At 37.1% G+C, this 22,395-nt stretch overlaps 2 gene segments (V, D, J or C); both read left to right on the top strand.

The window, feature by feature from the left end:
• Window positions 1–6,318: 6,318 nt before the first annotated feature.
• On the top strand, window positions 6,319–8,209 carry LOC108315330. The segment is given in 2 exon segments: window positions 6,319–6,445; window positions 6,668–8,209. Coding segments are annotated over 2 exon segments (390 nt in total).
• A 6,487-nt stretch (window positions 8,210–14,696) lies between these two features.
• On the top strand, window positions 14,697–16,531 carry LOC119473608. The segment is given in 2 exon segments: window positions 14,697–14,912; window positions 15,073–16,531. Coding segments are annotated over 2 exon segments (432 nt in total).
• Window positions 16,532–22,395: the final 5,864 nt, after the last annotated feature.

Below are 22,395 nucleotides of genomic sequence, written 5' to 3' on the forward strand. Positions count from 1 at the left end.
AAGAGACTAAATCAATAAATCGTGCCACATACATTCAATGGGATATTAATCAGCAATAAAATGGCCTGAACCACCGATACATATATGAATAAGCCTAAATTACATAATGCCTAGCAAAATTGCCAAATACAAAAGGGTACATACTGTTTGACTCCTGTTATGTGAATTTCTAAAGTAGATAAATTAATCCACAGTGAAATAAAGCCAAATAGTGTTTAAATCTGTAAATGGGAATTATTTGGGTGGGGCACAAGACATTTTCACAAGGTAAAGGAAAATAGATGTTCTATTTCATGATAAGGGTGTGGTTTACAAGGCTGTTTGCAATTTTCAGAATTCATCTTACTCCATATTTGTGACTCATCTATTTCACCATGTAAACTATACTTCAATTAAAAATAAAGATAAGTAGAGAAATTAATCAAATAGGAAACAAAAACAAAGCAATTAAGAGAAATCCAATGCTGGATAAATTTGAAGAAATAAAAAAGTTAAATACTTGGTAATGTTAATAATGGGGAAAAATGTTAAAAACTTGGTAATGTTAATAATGGGAAAAACAGAAAATAGTCAAACAATGCAGTACACTGAATTCTGGTCCCCAAAGATGTCCATGTCATAATCCCCAGAGTCTATGAATATGCTACTTTACATGGTATATTAGTTGTGTAGGGCTGCAGTAACAAAGTACTGTGGACTAGGTGGCTTAGAACAACAGAAATCTACTGTTTCCAGGTTCCAATGGCCAAAAGTCCGAAATCAAGGTGTTGCAGAGCTGTGATTCCTCTGAGGGAGCTAGGGAAGATTTGTTTCAGATGTCGCTCCAAGTATCTAATAGTCACAGGCATCCCTTAGCTTGTAGATGGTCATGTCCTCCCTGTGTCTCCTCCCGTCGTCTTTCCTCTGTGTGTGTCTCTGTGTCTTCATGTAACATTGTTTTCATAAGGTCACCACCAGTCTTATTGGGCTAAGGGCCTACACTAATTCAGTAGCACCTCATTTTAACTAATGACATCGGCAATGACCCTATTTCCCAAAAAGGTCACATTCTAAGCTTCTAGAGATTAGCACTTCAACATATGAATTTTCTGGGGATACAATACCAAATAACATATAGCAAAATGAACTTTATGTAATTAATTCAAGAATCTTGAAATGAGGAGATTTATCCTCAATTATCCAGGCAGACCCAATGTAACTACAAGGATCTCTTAAAAGGGAGGCAGTGGAGTCAGAATGAAAGAAAGCAATGTGATGAGAGATTAAGGACAAACTTGAAGTTGGAAAATGCAAAAACAAACAAACAAGATTATTCCCCATAGCCACTAGAAGGAACTCAGACCTGCTGTACCTTGATTTTAGCCCAATGATTTTGGATTTATGACGTCCATAATTGCAAAAGAACACATTTGTGTTGTTTTAAGCCACTGAGTTTGTGATAATTGCTCATGGCCATAATAGAAAACTACTAAATTGAGTAACAGGAGAGATTAAAAAGAAGACATGTCTAGAGATAAAGTAGAAACTAAAAAAAAAAAAAGTTCAGAAAAAGTTAAGTAAAACTTATGCCAATAATTTTTAAAACTTTTAAAGTAGAAACAATTTGAACGAAAAATATACACTACCAAAAGTAACTCAAGAAGAAATTTTTTAAAAGTAGATTTATAACCATTAAAATTACTTGATAATTGGAAATGAAAATCCCTAAAGAGTTAGTAATAGAAAGGAATTTTTTAACCTGCATGTGTACCCACTACAAAATTAAAAACAAGACACATGCTGAGATGTATTTGTAAATAATATAACCAATAAGATTTTAGAAATTAAGGTTAGATGGGGAACTCTTACAAATAAATAAGAAAACATCCAAAATAAGAAGAGACAAGGATATAAAAGGCAATTCAAAAAGAAAAAATAGGAATAGCCACTGAATATATAAAACGTCAACATCCGGCCAGGCACAGTGGCTCACACGTGTAATCTCAGCACTTTAGGAGGCGGAGGTGGGCCGATCACGAGGTCAAGAGATCGAGACCATCCTGGCCAACATGGTGAAATCCCGTCTATCCACTAAAAAATTACAAAAGTTAGCTGGGTGTGGTAGCGCGTGTCTGCAGTCCCAGCTACTCAGGAGGCTGAGAATTGCTGGAAACTGGAAAACGGAAGTTGCAGTGAGCAGGTATCATTCCACTGCACTCCAGCCTGGGGATAGAGTGAGACTTCATCTCAAATAGTCATAATAATAATAATAAACACAAGCACATATATGTTCATCACAGCACCATTCGCAATAGCAAAGNAAAAAAAAAAAAAAAAAAAAAAAAAAAATCAACATCCACAGAATTCAAGGAAATCAAATTAAAAGAAAATATTATTTCATTTCTATTAGATCAACAAAATCTAAAATGTCTGATAACATTAAGTATTGGTAGGAAGATATGGAGATAAAGCTATTGCACTTTTCCAGAAGGAGAAAAACACCACACAGAGAACTTAGGAGAACCATTTGCCTAAACCAGGTACAAATATACACATATTTAAAAATCCAGCAATATGAATTTCTGATATTCAAGAGAGTCAATATGTAAACTAGGAGGCATTTACAAGGATGCTTACTGCAACACTCTTTAAAAATAAGTATAATCAATCGTGGAATGAAAAAATAGTGGTTTATTCGTACAATGAAAGTATTAGCTGTTACAAGAAAATAAGTGGTCCTATACATATTTTCTTAGATGAATCTGACAAATAAAATGTTGACATAAAAGCAGAATGACACATACTGCATGGCACTATCAATAAGAAATCTCAAAATACAAACATAATGCAGCATATTGTTTTGTAATACATACCTGCAAAGGTTAAATTCTAAAAGACCCGCAAGAAATCTTCCCAAGAGTGGTTACTATCTTTGAAAAAGTAACAGGAATAGGGGTATTGTTCCAGCTTTGTCTGAAATGTTTGAGAGAGAGAGAGAATATTTTTAGAAAACTTAGCAAAATTAAGCATCTGTTTATCAGTTTATTCTCATTGCTGGATACAAAGGTGTCTGCTATATAATTTTCTGTACTTTTTCACATGATAATTATTTAATACATTTAAAAATATTTTTAAATGGATAGCAACAACCACAGTTTTTACTGTCTTCACCAGTCCACAGAATGGAGAATAGCACCTTTATTGCTTATGACTTTGCCAGATATATTTCTGGTAGGCCACATAAATGCCAATAAAAATCCAATTGGAAAAAACCTCTAATTTATGAATAAAAGGGTGTTCAACCTGAAATAAACAACCTGAGACTCCTTCCCCTGAACCACAACACATACTTTTTCAACACATAAAAAGAGAAAGTGAAAAAAAATTCAATCAGTTACCTCTTAGCAAAGGGAGATGTGCCCACAAGATGTCAATATTTTGTGAATATGAACTCCCCTGGGCTCTCAAAGTTTATTTTACTTTCTATTCTAGTAGTTTGAAAAATTGAAGAAGAAATTGTGATAGTATTTATGTCTGATTGGAGTGGCTTTCAGTGGACTGAAATATTCAAGAATAAAGTAGAATACAGTGCCTAGGTTGGAATTCGTGGTCAGCATGGGAGGAAGGCTATTGTCAAGGATGTGAGAGAGAGGAAGAATTGGGAAGAGCCGGAAATCTCAACAGTGATTCTATGGCTTCATACAGATGTGAGTTTCAGGATTTCTATAAAGAACCAGGAAGAGTGTGAGGACAGTTTGCCATAGAATAACTCAATTATTCACATTTGGATTTCTTTATGGGGCAGTCCAGCAAAAATACAGCTTTTGCAATTTGGTGCTTTTACATAAACTGCTTTACCAGATGAAGTTTCAGCATAAAGTGGAACAGAAGCTTAATTCGTTCAATGTCCAAAGACGGAAATATTTTTGTTTTGGACATTTAACTATTAATAGTTTTTAATATTTTCATTGATAAAACAACATTCTGTGAGAGGCCTTGTCTTCCTGATAACTATGAAAAATTGTAGAATTGCACAAAATAGTACACATGCACTCATGGCAACAGCATGACCAAATATTTGAATTTAGAGGGCACATGTATTCTTCCATCTTATAACTTCTAATAAAATTAAGCATAGAGTTACAGTAGAAATAGGCTTTTGCTGCTACTGTTGACACTGAAACACACGACTGGAGAAAATACAGAACTTGGGAGTCTTTTTTTTAATCTCATGTGTCTGAGCTTTGCCATTGCGAAGTTACCAGTTCCTGGGTAAGTAGGAAGGATGGAAGGTGATGACTTCTGGTTTGTCTCCTGTGTCTAAGCCAAGGATTAGTAAGCAGCTTCACCTTAGACTCAGGTTGGTGGCAAGTGAACAATGAAAACATGAATGAATATTCCCAATCAAAGCCATGATTCATAATAAATTTATTTCAGATAAGCCCCTCAGATTTATCACAGATCATTTTACTAAACTTGGAAATTTTAAATGATTAATATCCTTTTAACAATTCCTTCAATATTGTTTTATGTATATCCTTTACCAGATATAATACTTTGTCATTTGTTAATTAAATTATAACAAGGGACAAAACAATGTTTAGGATAGGACCAATTTCCCAACCTAGGGGTTATCACAGCACATTCACACTTGACCCACCCAGAAACCACATCTCAGAGGCAGCTTCTATACAGAACTGAGGGACCCTGCACTTGTACTGTCAGGGTACAGAGTGGGGCGATTTCAACAGGAAGGAAATCCTGCCGTCATACTCCTTCCCAGACTACTGTGGGTATCAATGGTCTCCATCTACTTAGGTACAAATGATCGCAAACCAGAGCATGGCTACTTGTCAGCACTCAGAGGTGAAATGCGACAGAGGAGTCGATGTCTCAAACAGTGAGAAACTCTTCCTGGCACCACTCAGTGATATTTTATTTTGACCCTTATGAAAGAACTAGAAATGCTTTAGAGAACTTGTCTGCACTTTCTTTTTTAGCTATCTCTTGGTTCCTTTATATTAATTCATCTGTTAAGACAGTGAAACCAGGGGCTGGGTTCACACACATAATTCCAGCACTTTGGGAAGCCAACATAAGAAGATCACTTGAGGCCAGGAGTTTGAGACCAGTCTGGACAATGTATAGAGACTCCATCACTACAAAATAAAATAAAAAATTAGCAAGGTCTGGTAGCTTGCAACTAGAGTCCTAGACATTTGGGAGGCTGAGTTGACAGGATTACTTGAGCCTAGGAGTTCCAGGCTGCCATGAATTATGGTTGTGCCACTGCACTTCAGTCTAGGTGACAGAGAGAGACCCCGACTCTAAAATAATTTTTTTTTAATTTAAAAATTTAAAAAAGACAATGAAATCACATGGAAGGTTAACATCTAAATTCCATACAATCACATAACAGCATACAAAAAATTTAGCCACCAACTTCTGTGGTATTGATATGCACAAAGTTCTTGAAACCTTTAGATAACACATTCTGTGGGAGTAAATTATAGCACTGTATCACTTGTATCACAGAGAGATCTGGTGTGCTTATTATGACAAACAACATCTTAAGCTTATCATTAAAAAAAAAAAATGCCCAGCCACAGAATGTAACAAGTGAGACTGAGTATTTTGGGTCAATGGGATAGAAATGTGGTATCAGGACAATTCTTGAACACATGATCTAAGAAGTACAATTCTACTTCTGAAGGTAACAAGACTGAATATCCTGCTCTTCTTCAGTCTAGTAAATAAAGCTTAACATGAGATTTTGAAAGGATGACATTTTATTCCTGTTAGAATTTCATAAAAACATAGTCAACTGAACAGCTTCTGAAAGTCAAGGACTGATTTTTATCCTTTGATTTTGAAGTAGCTTTACTTATTGTAGAACTTAACTAGGACCCTAGAACTCAGTAAGGAGGAAGAAAGAGATGCAGTAATTATTTAGAATAGGACTGCCTTTCACAGAGAAAGTCAAAGATCTGAGTATTTTTCCTTTAAATTTAATTAGTTTCTGATGGCACAAAATAAATATATGCTAAATGAATGACTACTTTAAATGGGTCCCCACAATTATTCCATTGAATATCAGTGTATGTCAACTGGTTCAACTGCAATTCCTCTCAGCTACGACCCTCAATAGAAACTACTTTTCTTATATCCCTTTTCTAGGTTCTGTCTAGCCTAATGAGAAGGGAATGACAGCTAGGCAAAGTAAAGATTTGGGATGAGCCAGACATTTTTTCTCATCTGTACGTAGACATGTACTTTGTAAACATAAGACTCAATTTCCTGTTTGGGGAGATAGTGTCAGAACCCAGGAACTATATACACATCACAGAGCCCTCAGAGGCACTGAACTCTGAGCTTGAGGCAGCACAACTCACATTTGTGCAGAGAGCTACATGCCACATGCAGTTCTCCAGCCTGTTGTGCATATTTGTGGCCTTCAGCTACTCTGGTATGGATGGTTCCAAATGTGGGTAAAAATCTTAAGGATGGAAGTATTACAAACAGGCATGTGGTATTTCTCACAGACTTGAGAAGGAAAGGGGAAAATGGAGAAAAGCGAGCATACTATGATTTTAATTTGGTTTGTCACCGGCTCCTAAATTAGCTAGTTCTTGTAATATTTTATTCACTACATCAAAGGATCAGCTCTGTTTTCTGATTTTTCCCACAGGATCCAGTGTGGCCCAGAAGGTTACTCAAGCCCAGCTACCAATATCCATGCCAGTGGGGAAAACAGTCACCCTGAACTGCCTGTATGAAACACGTGAGGAGTTTTACTGTATTTTTTGGTACAAGCAACTTCCCAGCAGAAAGATAGTTTTCCTTATTCGCCAGTGTTCTTCTCACCAGAATGCAAAAAATGATCGCTATTCTGTCAACTTCCAGAAAGCAAGGAAATCCATCGACTTCACCATTTCAGCCTTACAGCTAGAAGATTCAGCAACGTATCTCTGTGCTCTCCGGGAACTCACAGTGTTTGAAGTGGCAGTAAAAGCAAAACAAAAACCCTAGGCTCAATAAGAGAACCCCTCTACTCCCATCCTTTGCTACAGGAGCCAATTGGCAATGCACACGTGCAGATCTCAGGCAAGAGAAGGCAGCGACTGCAGTCTGTGGATTTAATCTGTGGTCTGGATCAGACGCTTTAATTCTAAGTAAAACCTCCTTTTATATCATTTGGAAACAGGTGTTCAGAGCAACTTTCTTCTAATACTTAAATTTTTGCTTAAAATATATCAGGCAGAAAATGTGTAAACTTGTCTAAAGTTGGAAAGACTTACCACATAATAACTTAAAGTGGCAGTTTCACTTAACAATGCTCACAGCAGAAATCTGGGTCTAGTTATCTGGAATCATCATAAAATCATTGCCTTAGCCCTTTCCTTTTAGGCTTTATGTCAATTAGGGTACAATCAGAGAAGCAGAACCACCATGAAAGATGTAGAATAAGATTAGTTATAAAGATTGAAACTCATGCAATTTCTGGAGCTGGAGGCTCTCAGAAATTATTGAGTTGCTCATGTTTTATGAAATTGTAACAGGAATGAAATGCAATCTTTTCAAAATCTGACACAGAGTTTTATTTGCTAGACTGAAGAGGATCAGGATATTCAGTCCTATTGCCTTCAGAAGTAGAATTGTACTTCTTAGATCATGTGTCCTAGGATTGTCCTGATATTACATTTCTATCACATTGATCCAAAGTATTCAGTCTCACTTATTACATTCTGTGGCTGGGCATGTTTTTTATTTGTAAAATAAAGTTGTGATAAGCATGCCAGCTCTGTGATACAATGCCATAATCTACTCTCACTCCTATGCAAAGCTGTTGCCTTTGCATCTAGTATTAAGCCTGAATTTACTCTAGGTCAGTTAGACTAACATTTAGGAAGGAAAGTTGAAGGTGGACAAGAGCATGCAAAAACTGTGATCTATAAGGACATTTTGGAACCTGTGGTGACAGATGGAACTCATGAGGACAAACTAAAACTTGTCTGTCTCTTATCTCCTTCAATCTCATAGTGGTGGTGATCTTCAGAAGAAGTGATGTTATTTGCTATTATGCTCTCTGGGTACTTGGCCCAAGAAAAGGAGAAGCTGAAGGAGGTGATCTGGGGGGTAGTGGAGGAGTTGTGAGTCAACAATAAGATGAGTTAGCAGATCAGTAGCAATATGTGTGAGTTGCCACAGTTCCCGAAGCCTGGCACCTGTCTTGAACAATTTTTTTTTCAATTTAATTGAGAACAATATAGGGAAGGAATTTCTTGGAAATATATTTCCAGGTAGTTACGATGAGATAGTACAAAGTTACCACAGTACCCCCACCTTATAAACTTGACATCCGTATGCGCCTCTTTAAATAACACTTAGCTTTCAAATGATGAATTTTAAAAAGCAAGCTTCCTGCCAAGATGATGTCACTATTCTTCATTCAACCACAAACACCCTAACTCTCTCCCCCAAAGAGAATACAAAGTATATTTATTCATCTTTGGGTGATATTCTTTCCTCTTCCAGCTGAGTCATACTCTCCCATTGATATCCTGTAGTTTAGCTTCTGAGACATAATGAGATATAAGATTAACTTATTAACACACCTTTCACTACTATGTATAGGCAAATAAGAGGAGAGTAAAAAATGGTTAACATGTATTTTAATGTTTTCATATCACAATGCAAAAGAAATGTTTACAACATTATAGTCTTTTTTTCCACAAATGGTCACATGATTGTAGCTGGTTTCTATAACTACCATTTCCATAACCCATTTCTTCACTTACCCATTTCATAATCTGTTTGTTTTTAGCAAGCGCCTCCACTCACTGGTACACTTGACTTTCTATAAAACAAGCTCCTTGGTCAGGAGCAATGCTATACAGAATGCCGTAAGTTGAATATGGAATTCTCTAAGTCCACCACTGTGGTTCTGCCAGAAGCATTGCAGATGTGGAAGATAAGTCCATATTCAAAGTGTCTAAGTGGAATAAAACAAAACAGAACTTGCCAACAGCCAGAGAAAGTTGATTTATCATGTTCTGGAAAATGTCTTTAAAAATAATGCCTGAATTCTCATCAAAATTAACAAAAGCCAAAGAGGAAAAAGTATTTTTAAAGTACTTATAGAACAAAACAAAACTCTCTAGCTAGCTCCCTGTGAACATGAAAGTCTAATTTTAACTTCTTTGTCAAAAATCATTGTTAAGAAGGTGGAAAGTCAGTGCACAATTGGAAAATTACATTTGCTTTGGTATATTTCTGAAAAAGATTAAAATGCAGAATATATAAAAAACTTGTACAAGTTAATAAGCAACGAAAAACCAATACAAATGGCAAAAACTTGAAGAGACACTTGTGAAATATGTTATCTAATAGTTATAAGTGTACTAAAAGCACTTAATATAATTACTCATTAGGTAAATGAAAATTAAACTCTATCGAGTGATCCACTTGTGCCCTTTCAGCACCCAAATTGTATTAATGTAGCCAGAAGGAAATGACCACAAGAGGATAATGAAAAATAGTCACTACCTCCAGGGAAAGGGATGTCTAAGTAGGTTTTCTAGAAACTTCTGTTAAGTTTAGCCTAAAGCTGCCTCCTTACTTATTTTAAGCTCAGGGCAAAGGCTTCTCCATACATAGTTCTCTGTAACCTAACAGGATACATAAACAGGCTGTAGTCTACTCTCTACCAACCCCTAAGTTTTGGCCATAGGTGTCTAACTGTTCAAATTACATTCAAATAAGGCAAGTCCCAAGCTGTAACCAATCCAGCTGTTTCTGTACCTTACTTCCTTTTCCTATAAGTCACTTTACTTTTTCTGTCCATAAATCTTCTTTGACCATGTGGCAGTGCCAGAGTCCCTCTGAATCTGTTCTGGTCCGGGGCACTGCCTGAATCTCTAATGGTTCTTTGCTCAATTAAACTTTGTAAAATTTAATGCATCTAAAGCTTTTCTTTAACACTTCCATCATCAAAGCATGTTCAATGGAAGAAGAAAAAGCAGTAATAGACACCAGACTGGGACACAGACATAAAAGCAGGTTTTACTAGGAAAAAAGAAAGTTGATATTTATTGGCCATCCTATATGTCAAGTGGCGCTATTTATACATTTCATATTATTATCTAATTTAAGCATTATACACCCTACGAGATAGATTTTAGTGTTCCAATTTTTTACATTTGGGAAATGAGACACAACTTTCCCTAACTTTGAAAAGCATCTCTAACTAAAGTCAGCCAGGTGTAACATCTTAGAGGGCTCCGAAAAAGCAAAGTTTGAACTATGGAGAAGCAACTGGCCCCAAAGCAGCATTGGCTTTCTCAGTGAGGGTGACAAGATGATGCCAAATCTAGGCACAAATTGCTTCATGATCAACAGACTGGGGAAATCACCAACTAAGCATTTGAGAGTGCTGAATGTATTAGCAAGTCTCTTTCACAGTAGTGCGCTGTGAAGCACAAAACTAGAGGGAAAGATGGGATACTATGCCTTAAACACTCCAAGCGGGCTTCCCTATCAGGACCTTTGCCCGTGGCCTTTGCCCACTCTGCCTGCAACGCTGTACCCCTACAAAACTTCATGGTGTACATCTGAACTCCTCTATGGCTTTATGCAAAAGTCACCACCTTGTGAAGCCTTTATCAAAATCTTTCATTTATATTTTCCTTCTTTGAGAATCAGGCTCTAGCATAGTCCACGTGTTGAGAACTAAAGCACCAAGTTCTGAAGCACTGCCACCTGGTGTCCCACGAAACTATTTGGTGAGGCTTACACTGGCCTCCCTGCTGCCCTCCAGTGTTTGTGGGCTAAGTTGTGGTGAAGCCTGGTTGCAACAGGAGCTAACATTTCTGAACCAATATCAGTAACCTTCCCTTGCAGTAACCATGTGAGACAGGATTCAGCAGGACTGGCTGGGATTTTTTTTTTTTTTTCGTTTTTAAAATCTTTTTCCCTGAATATGTGAAGGTGATTGATTTCAAAATGGCAAATGTAATATTTGGGATTATTTAGGCTAATAGAATACCTTGGAAACAAAGCTTGGTATTATTGCACAAAGTGGGAGCTTTTTCTCTGTTAAGCGAGAGTTCGTCTACTGCTCTGTCCCTTACTGTCATATACAAATATCATAAGAAGTAGAAGCAAGAGTCAATGATGCAGAAAAATAAGCCACTGTAGGGAACTCTGTGTAGCATACTCTATCCATGTTATATGTCTCCCAACCTCCCAATAAGCATCATAATCCAGCTGATTTCCAACTAACAGTAAGAAACATGATAGAACGTGAATATTTATTACAGTACATAAAATATGCTATGCAAATTGCAAAATATCTCTTGGAAAAATACTGAGTTTTATCTTGTAGATAGACTGCACTGCAATTTCAGATTGTGTCAACCACCTCCCCCCCAATATTTTCTATATTGAAGGCATCTGGTTGAGTGCCTGAGACACAGAAGTTATTGTACTAGATGATTTATTAGGTTGTGCAAAAGTAATTTCTGTTTTTTCCATTACTTATAAAGAATGGCATAGCTATTACATAGGCTTGGATTGGATTTCTGGACCTACCACTCATTGGTTGAATTATCTTGATCAAATTACTTAATAACTTTTATGCTTCAGCCTCCTTATCCCTACAACGTGGATATTGATAGTACTTACTACTAAGGGTTATTTTGAGAAATAAACAAGATGACAAATCCTAATGCTTAGCCCAGGACCAACAAAAAGCTACTCATTACTTACAGAAAAGGAAATTGAATATGAGAGAGGTTTAATGTCTTGCCTAGCATCACAAAGTGTCAGAGTTGAGCCTTTCCTCATCCCCTGGGTAGAGCAGATACCTTTTCTCACCCCAAGAATAACTCTCTATCTCATTACAGTTTTATATTGTCTTTATAGAGCTTATCACTATGTAGAATTATCTTATTTAAAAAAAACTCATTTATTTAGTTTCTTTTCACGGCATGCTAGCCCCTTTTCTATTTCTTCATTACCATGTTCTCCACGCCTGGAATAATGCCTAGCACACAAGAGACATAATCAATATATGTTTGTTGAATGAGTTCACGAAAGGTAAAATTATGTCCAGAGTACTTGCAATTCAAATATTAATATAAAAGTTTAAGCTGGATTAATCTTTGTGTTATTTATCCAGAATTGTCAGGATTTCTATCCTGTAAGTCTCTTCACGTAATACTTAAATAAGTAAATGCTAAATAGTTGAATATTAGCTTTGGTTTATCTCCATTGCTTTTTTTTTTACAATTTTGGTGAATTAATAAATAATCTTACTAAAAATTTTTGCTATAAATCCCTCACTTTACTCACCTCACTGGGGGGATGAGGTGGAAGAAATTTTGAGGCATTTTTCCCTGTAGTACATGCATCTTGTCTTTTATGTTGCAAAAGTTTTTCAGAGGCCTCATGTAGATGTATATATCTTTATGTTTTAAAAAATTCTGTGTATACACACAAGCACATAACACACCCACCTTGCATAAAAGTAGATATACAGGCCCACTATTTGCTCAAAACAGAGAAAGTAAATTGACCTGTTTCTCTTCATTATCAGGGTGGGTACATTTAGAATCCTCCCTTGATATATTAGGCTGTTAAGAATGATAAAGACTGATAGTACTAGTTGAGTTGTTTTGTGGCCAAAGTGAAGACGAAGGAAACTAGGATCAAGCATTCTTCCAGAAGGAGAACCTCATTGTTTACTTTTCCTGTAAGGCTGTATTTAGTTGCCAACAGGCTTGGCTTTTACTTTAGGTAAAATGTGTGGCTACACCTTGTAGGATTCTGTCCAACCGTTATAGATAAAGGAATTCTCCCTGCTGTTAGAGCTATGCCCTTCTTGGTCTGGACACTGCTCCTCTAACCTGTGGGTGACTTTTTCAGTGGATCAGAATTCTCACCAGAAATGAACTCCAAAGCATGTAGGCGTTCTGAGTGGTTGTGGCCATGCCTTCACTCTCCTGTGATGAAGTCATCTGAATGCTGTGATCTGGAAAAGAAACTACCTTGACTGGAATGGCTTGCCTAGCAGCCCATCCCTAATCCTAGTCCTCATGCTTCTGAACTGGGAGTCACTACTGAGGCTTCCAGGATTTCCTTTACTACCCATACCTGTATCTCTGTTCCTGGGAAGGAAAGCTGGAAGTTAACCATTGAGATACTTTCTAACCCTGTTCTAATTTTTTACAGCATGATTTAAATGTACGTGGAAAGTGCTGTCCCCTGGTTTTAGTACATACCCCATGCTGTTTCCTTTGCTTATTACAGTTGTTCGCTGGAAAGGTTTTAAAGGCACTTCATACACCAAATACCCAGAGGTTGAATTTATATTCTGAAAAAAATTAATTAATGCTATCTTGTACTCATAAATTTCCCTTGGATATATCTTATTTCTCCAATTACATTTTGGGCTCACAGGGAAGGGAATGTTGCTTTGTAATTTTTTTTTCTTTCTTTTCCTCTCCCATAGATGAGGCTGTAGCTTTGTAATTTTTAATTCCTCAAAGCTCCTAGGGAAACTCAAAGCACAAAAACTACTGTTTAAACAAATACATGTATAATGAATCAAACTAACATTATATCTGGACTGTGACAGAACAAGACAGTGTAATTCTTATTTACTTTTAAATAACTTTATTGGAGTACGTTTACATTGTATAAATTCATCCATTTTGAATGCATGGTTCAATGATTTTTAATTAATCACTGATTTATGAAATTATTACCATAATTTATTTGTAAATACTTTTCAAAACCCTAGAAAGATCCTTAATGCCAAATTACAGTTAATCTCTAACCCAACCCTGGCCCCAGGCAACCAGCTTATGTCTTTATAGATGTTCCTTTTCTGAACATTCCATAAATGGAATCACTCAACATGTATCTTTTGTGTCTGCCTTCTTTTTCTTAAAATAATATTTTTGAGACTCATCTGTGTTATAGCATATATTTGGTGTTTTATTTTATATATTTTATTTTTGCTTATTTATTTATGTTGCTGAATATCATTCATATCTTGTATAAACATACTGCACTTTGTTTATTCATTCATATGCTGATGGACATTTGGGTTGTTTTCATTTTTTTAGCCATTATGAAGTATATCCACAAATTAGACTTCCATTATTTTTAGAACATAGCTAATGTGTAAAACATTCATGGTGCATCACAAATGTAGGTGGTATGTCAGATTTCAAAAATTAGAGTCTAGAGCTACTAGATAGATATATATTCTAATTCTTAATATGCCATTAGCTAATTGACCTTGAGTGAATTATTTAATCTCCTTGAGTAATTACTTAATCTCCTTGAGCTTTGGGTTTTTTTTTGTTTGTTTGTAAATTGGAAACAGTACTATCTCTATTTCATGACTTTTGTATTAGAAAATGTACATAAAGAAAAACGTAGTTTAGCACTTAGATATGTACACATTTATAATTTGAGGGGGATTCAAATGTTGGTTTTTAATATTTGAAGATTCAAAGAAAAGTGCTTTTCCTACCAAAAATTACCAACCCACCTGTAACTCTTCTAAATTTGAATAACAGCAGTCAACAGTTAGGCAGTCACTTCTGAAAGGCTGTCAATTCTCTTTGTGTTCAGACTCAGAGGGATTTCCTTAATGTTTATGAAGTTGGCCTGAAGAAACAGTTACTTCAACCCCTCTTTGCGAACCACAGGAAACGGAATATAGGGCAGAGTGTTTCTAGGGCATTTATAGGAGGTGGTCTCTGATTGGCTGGGCAACCAGGAGCAGAATCCTGTTTTCTGAAGCAGAATATTTCCACAGATTTTGGCTGCAAAACATTTTTCTGCTGAGAGCACCTGAGCAGGGAACATGGAGAAGAATCCTTTGGCAGCCCCATTACTAATCCTCTGGCTTCATCTTGACTGTAAGTCTAGGGATTACAGGAGACATTCTGAGTTGTCTTGGGTGATGATGAGGAAAGAGGAGGATGCAGTCAGACACCCTGGGTTTTATTTGGGGATGTGTGAAGAAAATGCAAACTCTGTAGAGAGACCAATTTCTATGTCTCACTCTCTAACAAACAGGCGTGAGCAGCATAACGAACGTGGAACAAAGCCCTCAGTCACTGCGTGTTCAGGAGGGAGACAGCACCAATTTCACCTGCAGGTTCCCTTCCAGCAATTTTTATGCCTTACACTGGTACAGATGGGAAACTGCAAAAAGCCCCAAGAACTTGTTTGTAATGACTTTAAACGGGGATGAAAAGAAGAAAGGACGAATAAATGTCACCCTTAATACAAAGGAGGGTTACAGCTATTTGTACATCAAAGGATCCCAGCCTGAAGACTCAGCCACATACCTCTGTGCCATTACACAGTGCTATTCAGACACCTGCAGCCCATTCGCAAACCTGTGGCTGGTGTTGCACTGCTACTCGGTTTCGACAAAGAACCGTGAGTAGGATGGAAAAGATAGGTTGGAAAAGACAAATTCCTTGAATTACAGTTTTTTCAAGAGGATTATGGAAACAGAAAAATAAGCATGCTAGTAATCACAGCTAATTACCACAAAAGCTAATTAAGTAAACCTATTTTTTATGATAGATATCAGAGTGCTAATGAAGCATAACACCTTACCTGGTAACTTGGCTGTTACTAAACAATACTAACCCCAGCTCCCAACAACACAATAACTACGTCATTGACTCAGACCCATCGTCTGCTCCTTTGGCATGATTCTGAAAGAACCCAATAGTCACTCAATCCTATCTAAAACAATTGGGTAAATAAAGGTAATGTTTACCCCCTCATTGATCCTATGTCCTAAAAATGAGTTCTTCTATCATATTTTTTCCACAAGCACAAATGGAGCATGTGGCATGCCCCTTCCTCACACACCTGGCAAGGAAATATGCACGTTTAATACCAGAGCGAGTGATGTCGCCTCCTTTAATCCACTGGGGATTTTGGTTTTGCTTCAGTTCAACTTTCCCCCTACATGAACATTTGCATTTTTATTTCTTCTCACATGTGGCTATTTTCATTTTTAAATATCACTCACAATATCATAAAGGAGCCCTGATGAAGGCTCTTTGCTGTTAATATGGTCTATCCCCCCGCCTGTACTGTGATTGTGATATTGGATGACCAACTGAACTCTATTATCAAAGTCTCTTCATTTGTAATTTCCAGGCATATGAAGCAGGTTGAGTGTCTGGTGCTCTGCTCTTTCTGCAGATTTCCAAACAACCCATCAGTTTAAGGTTCCATTGGTATTCTAGAGGTCTGTAATTCCAAGCTTCCTTGGGGGTTAAGATGAAGTAACTTGCTTTTGGTCCTCCTCATCTAAAAGCTAGAGTTTCAACTTTCTCTAAACATCTACAATTAATCATTTCTTATCCAACTCCTGTCCAGTTTCCTAAATTATGCTGCTATTGCACTTTCTCTCTCTTTTGTGAATTTGTTTTTTAAATCTTATTATTGTTATCACATATTTGGAAAAAAAACTATATATTTAAAAATAATATTGGAGTGTATACACATCCCTTAGACTGGATCCATTTAGAGATATATACATAGAAATATTTTTTTCAAAATTTATTCACAAGGTAGTAATGAATCTATTTGAATATCAGATTGGGAGAGGCTAAATTTGTAATATTATCTGAACGTATACGGAATCGGGAGCATATAGCTCAGGAATAAGTGCAGAGAAGCTACAGTTCATTGTACACTAGTGTTGGTGGAGAAGAACTACACAAAAGAAGACTGATCACTCTTCCAGCTGCTGGACAAATTTCCAAACCAGCTCTCCATTATTATTGTCAAAAAGATCAGTGGAAGAATTTCTAATATTTCCAGCAATGATCTTGTAGTTTGAACTAACTCTGAATTGGCAGAATCAAAAGGCTGGATAAAAGAAAAGATGAACCTCTGGCTCATTTGCATGTGGCTGCAACACAATGCCTCAGTCTCCTTCATATCAAAGCACACATAGAAACTGATTACGTTCATGCAACACTTCAGTGTGGAATGATGCTGCTTGAAACCAGCCCATGATTCCAACTTCCTTGAGAACTCTGCCTGCCTTAGGCTGCGATGATATAGAGATCTTCCCACACACCTGATCAATTCCTGGATATACTGATATGTAATTTGGAAAATCTGTTATAAACATAAGAAAAATGTAAATCTGTAGTGCTAGGTCCTTACAAAATATCTACGTATTTATGAAAGCTGTATGTAACCAAGTAAATATGGATCAAAATTTTCAGTCTCTTTAGATTCTAAAACTGATCTTGAAATTGAAAATAATGTAGTTAAATTCTGATTATTTATAGAGACACAGATAGGCATGTTCTTGTAAATTTTGTTAGTTTAGCCATGTGGAATGAGAAGAGTGAGTCAGATATAAAAATCATGTTAAATAAGAAACACAGATTTTTGTTGATTGCAGGACCCCAACCTGAGCAATTAGCCACCTGTTCCTGTGCTGTGGCAGCACAGAGTTCTTGTTACCTCTCATCATTTCCACCAGGTCTTCTGGGCAGGTGCAGATGCACAAGGAAGGTTTTTGAAAAGTTAAAATTGTTAGCTTTGTCTTCATTTTGAGATCCCAATCCAGTATTCCTAAGAAGGAAAAAAGCATCCCAATGTTGTGCATTTCAAATTTCTTAATTCATGGGATTTGTCATTTTAAGCATATTCTAAAACTGCTTCTTGGTCTGTTTCCATTTCATGCAATAATTCAGATTTAGATTCACTTTTGACCCTACACAAAATGTTGAGATTTCTGCCATTAAGGCATTTACATGGGAACACTTCAAAGGCGTTAGATTTCTTGTAGTGGGTTGAACGCTGGCAAAAGATATGTCCATGTTCTAATTCCTAGAAACAGTGAATGTGGTGTTATTTGAAAAAGGGTCTTTGCAAATGTAATTGGAGTTAAGAATAACAAGAACAAGATCACCTGGATTATTAAGGTAGGCCCTAAATCCAATGACAATTGTTCTTTTAAGAAACACACAGATGAGGCCGAGTGCCGTGGCTCACACCTGTAATCCCAGCACTTTGGGAGGTCTAGGCAGATGGATTACCTGAAGTCAGGAGTTCAAGACCAGCCTGGTCAACATGTTGAAACCCTCTCTCTACTAAAAATACAAAAATTAGCCAGGCATGATGGTGAACACCTGTAATCCCAGCTACTCAGGAGGCTGAGGCAGGAGAATCGCTTGAACCTGGGAGGCAGAGGTTGCAGTAAGCCAAGATCAGACCACTGCACTCCAGCCTGGGTAACAGAGCAAGACTGTCTCAGAACAAAAGGAAAAAAAAAAGGAAACACACAGATGAGAAGGGCATCTAAAGACAGAGATAGAGGTTGCAGTTATGCAGCTACATCCAAGTGATGGATGCCTGAAACCACCGGAGGCTGGAAGAGATGGGGAAGGATTCTTCTCTAGAGCATTCAGAGGGAGCACAGCCCTGCTGACACATTTTCTGGCCTCTATTGCTATAAAGAAAATAAATTTTGTCAAGCCACCAAGTTTGTTTGCTACAACAACCCTAGGAAACTAGTATCTCCCAAAGGTATTTCTAAATGGCTACAACCAAACTTTTTTTTATAGATGGGCACATGGCAAACCAATACCATTCAAATATGGCATTGGTTCTAACATCTTATTTTTTGAAATATTTTTAGTTTAAATAATCACATGGTATACATACAAACACACACTTTTATTTATAATATAATGAACACTTGAGTATCCATAATTCAACAGCCATTCGAGTAGGACATATTGGTGAATAATAGACAAACAGTTACTAAGGGCTTACCACATATCAGGAGTATACTAGTGATCCATCAGCAAACAAAAGAAATGAAATTTCTTGTTTTCATAGACCCTATATTCTAGAGCAGTACTGTCACATAGAATTTTCAAAGATGATAAAAATGTTCTGCATCTGTATGGACACTAGTCACATATGGATACTCAGCACTTGAAATGTGGCTAGTGTGAATGAGAAACTAAATTTTAAATTTTATTAAATTTAAATTTAATATCCTTATTTAATTTAAATTTAATACCAAATAGGATGGTGCTTTAAGATGATACAGTGCACATCTTCAGGGTACAAAAAGGCTAACTCAGATAATTAATTGGTAGTTATACAGGTGTAGTATAAACACTGTGATAAGTGTGACTGAAGTTCTGTGGAAGTCCACAGTTTTCTAAGTTACTTTCTGTTTTTATCTTCTAACCTTTTCCACCACTTACTGTAGTTGTTTATCAGCAAGATCAGAACAGAAAGCTACTTTATCCAAGTGTTTTGTTTTCAGGAAGCCTTCCTATAGAAATTGATTATTTGTTAAACAAGACTTTTTTTTCTAATTATATTAACATCTTCCCTCGTTACTGCTGGCATGTGTAAAAGTAACATAATGGGATGGTAGATAGGATCTCTAAATTGGATAATTTACCAGGGAAATCTGGGTGACAAAAGAGAAATATGTATTTCTTTTCTTCCGTTTTGAGGTAATGGGTTGTCTAACAATAAATCACGAGTGTCTCCCACATTTATTAAAATGTCTGTGACCTAACATGTCCCATGAGAGCACTTACAAGCACAGGCTACATGGCACAACATGATTCTTAATGACAATGGAAGTGACAAAATGGGAGTTTCTCTTTTCTTCAGATGCCCTAGTTTTAAATCACAGAGTCCATTTTTAAGTGGCAAATTAAAGTCACTATCAGCAAACTCTTTCCTTTCAATCATTGACACACATACATACCACCTAAATTAGAAGGCAACTTTACTAATAAAAGAATCGGTTGTCAAGTCAGCAATGTTTGAGTCCAGCCACAGGGGAGCAGCATCAGCAAACATAGACTCTCTTCTGAAGTGGGTGGGCAAAATAGTCTGACTGGCTTTCTCACATTGCAGTCACCTCTTCTTCTTTCCAAAACGCACACATCTACTTTCCAAAATAGACCACAACTATTTCTATTGAGCTGGAAGAAGCTTGTACCAGGCAACCCATTTAGGAGCAGTTGGATGAAGAGGAAGGAGAGAGAGATGCTACTCATCACATCAGTGTTGGTCTTATGGATGCAATTGCCACGTGAGTTTGAGACGTCCCTGATTGCTTCCAGAGAATAAATCCAACAGGATAGAGAAGTATCTGCAGGCAGGGAATGGACTTTCTGTTTGAGAAACAAGAATTGAGAGAGACAGAGAGAGAGAGAGAGAGAGAGAGAGAGGGAATGAATAAAGATTGAGGGAGATGGGAAGAGAGACATGGAAAGAAAGGGGGAAAAAGGAAAAAAGGAGTGAGAGAATCGCATGTAGCTCAGAGACTAGAGATCTAATCTGATTTTATGTGATGCTTCCCACTGTCTTTCTAAACAGAGGTGAATGGACAACAGATAATGCAAATTCCTCATTTCCAGCATGTACAAGAAGGCGAGGACTTCACCATATACTGCAATTCCTCAACCACTTTAAACAATATACAGTGGTATAAGCAAAGGCCTGGGGGACATCCTGTCTTCTTGATAAGGCTAGTGAAGAGCAGAGAAGTGATGAAGCAGAAAAGACTGACATTTCAGTTTGGAGAAGCAAGAATGAACAGCTCCCTGCACATCACAGCCGCCCAGACTACAGATGTAGGAACCTACTTCTGCGCAGGGCACAGTGCTTCCCACCCACCTGCTGCCTGCCTCTAAATCTTGCCCTGGGTCTTGAAGAGCAGACCATCCTACTCTCCCTGAAGAGAAAGCCGAAGTCACAATGCCTGTGGATCTCGAGCAACTCTTTCCCATAGCATAGGGATGCATGTAGAAATTCACTCTGTAGGACCTGGAAGAGGTTAACGGTTTTATTTCCTAAAACTTAACTATCGGTTTTCTTCTAACACCAGGTGTATCAAGTAATTCTAATTGTCTAGGAAGAATCAGTGGATTTTAACAAGTTGTGGTACCAGTATTTATATAAAAAGTCTGAGTTCAGCTTACAGTGCGGTTGTCCCCAACATTTTTGGCAGCAGGGACCGGTTTTGTCGAAGACAATTCTCCACGGAGCAGGGTGTGGGGATGGTTTAGGGATGAAACTGTTCACTTCAGATCATCAGGCATTAGTTACATTCTCTTAAGGAGCGTGCAGCCTTAATCCCTAGTATGTGCAGTTCACAATAGGGTTCCAGCTCCTATGAGAATCTAATGCCGCTGCTGATCTGACAGGGGGCGGAGCTCAGGCAGTAACGCCCACCTGCCGCTCACTTCCTGCTCTGCGGCCAGGTTCCTAACAGGCCACAGAACGGTACCGGTTCCCTCCCCCACCAGGGGTTTGGGACCCCTATTTGGGTGGTACCAGAGGTTTCCAAGCAGTTTCTTTAAGGTTTTAGCTCAATTGTATTGTGAAAGATTTGAAAATTAAACATTTTTCATTATGTACACAAAATTTAAAAGAAGTTTATCACCAATTTCCTGCAGAGTCACCCCTGTAGAACTCATCTACTTCAATGCAATGCAGTCCAATATGGCATAAAGATTGTGCATGCCGTAACTACCTTTCCAGAGAACTGAGTGAAGAGAGCTGTTTTTAAAATAAGGAGTTTAGACGAAACCGGAAGGTGACCCATGAAAAGATTTGGACCCGGTCTCTTTTTCACTCTTCTATCTGCAATTATATTCCCCAAGGCCAGATGAAGCTGATGATACAAGTTCTGGTAGCCATGTTCATTGGTCTAACACGGGGAAAAGCTAGCCATAGATCTCGAAGTGTGTTCTGATTTGACCAATTACTTTATTTCTCAGTACTTAACAAAAGTTTTTGTCCTGGGAAAGAGAAGATAAATGCAACTGTATTGGAGAATTTAAACATTAAAATCAAGTGAGATTCACCAGTTAAATGGACAAATAAAGTGTTTGCACGTTTTAAATAAAACATTTTGTAGCCATAAAATTATTGTGATGAAAGTTTTGTAACATAGGAATTAATATATCAAATGAACAAAGCCAAATACAAAATAGTACTATGCCACTTACAAAACAAAACAACGTATGTATATAGAAAAATATGGATGGGAACACATGCGTGTTTAGGCTAATTTCTAAGAGGACCATAATTATTTAGTAGTTGTTATCATCCATTATAAGTTTCCAAGCCTATTGCAGAGTTGTGCCAAAAACAGTTATGTTAAAATTATTCTAAAAATTATTTTCTCCTCTCCTGCCATAGCCTTGGCCCTTTTGCACATTGATCTTCTCAAACTATTACCTTTTTTTTTTTTGACTCAGGGTGGGGTGGGGGGTTCTGTCTTTCTCTCAGTTTTCCTTCCTTTCTCTTTTTATTTTATACATTTTCTGTGTTTTTCTGCTACAACTATACCAAAAAAAAAAAAAA

Source organism: Cebus imitator, unplaced genomic scaffold, assembly GCF_001604975.1.
Source record: "Cebus imitator isolate Cc_AM_T3 unplaced genomic scaffold, Cebus_imitator-1.0 Scaffold170, whole genome shotgun sequence".
NCBI lineage: Eukaryota > Metazoa > Chordata > Mammalia > Primates > Cebidae > Cebus > Cebus imitator.